We start from the raw sequence: 1,468 nt of genomic DNA, 5'->3' as shown, positions 1-1,468 counted from the left end.
TAATCATCAGAATAAGAGCAAATAAATGGTATCTGTAAAAAAATTTAATGTCCTTTAGCTACTAATAAAAGATAGATAGTGATTATCAGTTGAATTTATATTTGATAGAGTAATATTATATATATTACTAGTTTCGAATAAGCTTGTAAAAAAGTATTAATTGTTAATAATTTATTATTCTTGAACTATGTTATTATTAAAATTAATTATATCTTAAGCAATAATCATATGATCTGGTTGAGTAAGAAGAGAAAATAAAGAAGTAAACAATACTCCCTATGAGAGGGATTTTATTTAATTATTTGATATTGTGATATTTAATAATTTAAATTAAAGATTAGTTAGTTAATTTTAAGCTACTATCGAGATAAAATTTAAATTGCAAAAACTATTTCCAGTGATTTTTACATTTTTTATATAAATTTAGCCTGCTTTAAACAAAGAAACAGCTTTTTGATAATTTTAATTTACAGATTCGTCACATTAGTTTCCTTAAATATTTAAATTTTCTATTTCAATTAAAGTATGAGACAATTAATTAAATATGCTAAACACTCCGAGCTTAGAATTTAGCAAATTAAAATTTTCAATTTTCACCTTTTTTTAAAATTATAAAAAATCAATCACACATTACAAAATAATCATTAATTTTTAAAATAAAAAAAGAATTATAATTTTATGAATTTCATTCATTTTTATAAAAGTTAATTTTATTTTCGAGTTCTCAAAAGAAAATTCTATTACATTTATTTAACTTAAATCGTTTGAAAATAAAAAAAATAAAATTACTTATTAAGCTCCTGACGATGTTATATAAGTTTAATTTTTAAAATGTTTAGAATCTAAAGTTATATTTTAGATCAGAAGATAAGAATTTACTAAGTTTATCTTATTACAGTAATCTGTATCGCTATTTTAATTAGTGTTTTAAATTTTAATATTATTTAACACAACTTATTGATACACAGAATAAAATGTTAAAGAGCAATTAGCATCTTCAGTAACATTGTACATAAGAATAACATTAGTAAAGTAGATAGAGTAAAAATTTTCAAAAGAGAAATCTCCTTTCAGCAAAATAGTAGATGGTTAAGTGCTTTTAGGATAGTAAGGTTATATTTAAAGTTATATTAAATTTGAAAAGGTAAACTAGAATATGTATTATTATATCTCTATTGGGTACTCATTACTAACATTAATAATTGTTTAAATATATTTAACGTCAAGCAAAGTTCTTTTGTATCTCTAGGTCTATTTAATATTTTATTATAAAATTTTTAGAATAATTTTTTATATCTAATAATATTACTATTAAAAAAGACTAAATCATGCTTTAAAAAGTTGTATATGGATAGTTCAGTTAACCCTATCCATAGCTGCTTTATTAATTATATAATGTCTAGCTGTTAGAAAAATAAAATTATAGAGAACATGATAGGCATGATTATTTATTAGTTAAGCACTGAGA

At 20.5% G+C, this 1,468-nt stretch overlaps 1 protein-coding gene across 1 annotated transcript; it reads right to left on the bottom strand. All coding sequences in view use genetic code 6, as the record gives it.

The window, feature by feature from the left end:
* Positions 1–805: 805 nt before the first annotated feature.
* On the bottom strand, positions 806–1,251 carry TTHERM_002653527 (hypothetical protein; the record flags this gene model as incomplete). Its single annotated transcript, XM_012795167.1, has 1 exon — positions 806–1,251. A coding segment is annotated over one exon (446 nt), but the record flags the coding sequence as incomplete, so codon positions are not given.
* Positions 1,252–1,468: the final 217 nt, after the last annotated feature.

The sequence above is a fragment of the Tetrahymena thermophila genome (genome assembly GCF_000189635.1).
Source record: "Tetrahymena thermophila SB210 genomic scaffold scf_8255361, whole genome shotgun sequence".
NCBI lineage: Eukaryota > Ciliophora > Oligohymenophorea > Hymenostomatida > Tetrahymenidae > Tetrahymena > Tetrahymena thermophila.
The sequence above is the reverse complement of the archived record's forward strand: the minus strand, read 5'-3'. Positions and strand labels throughout refer to the sequence as shown.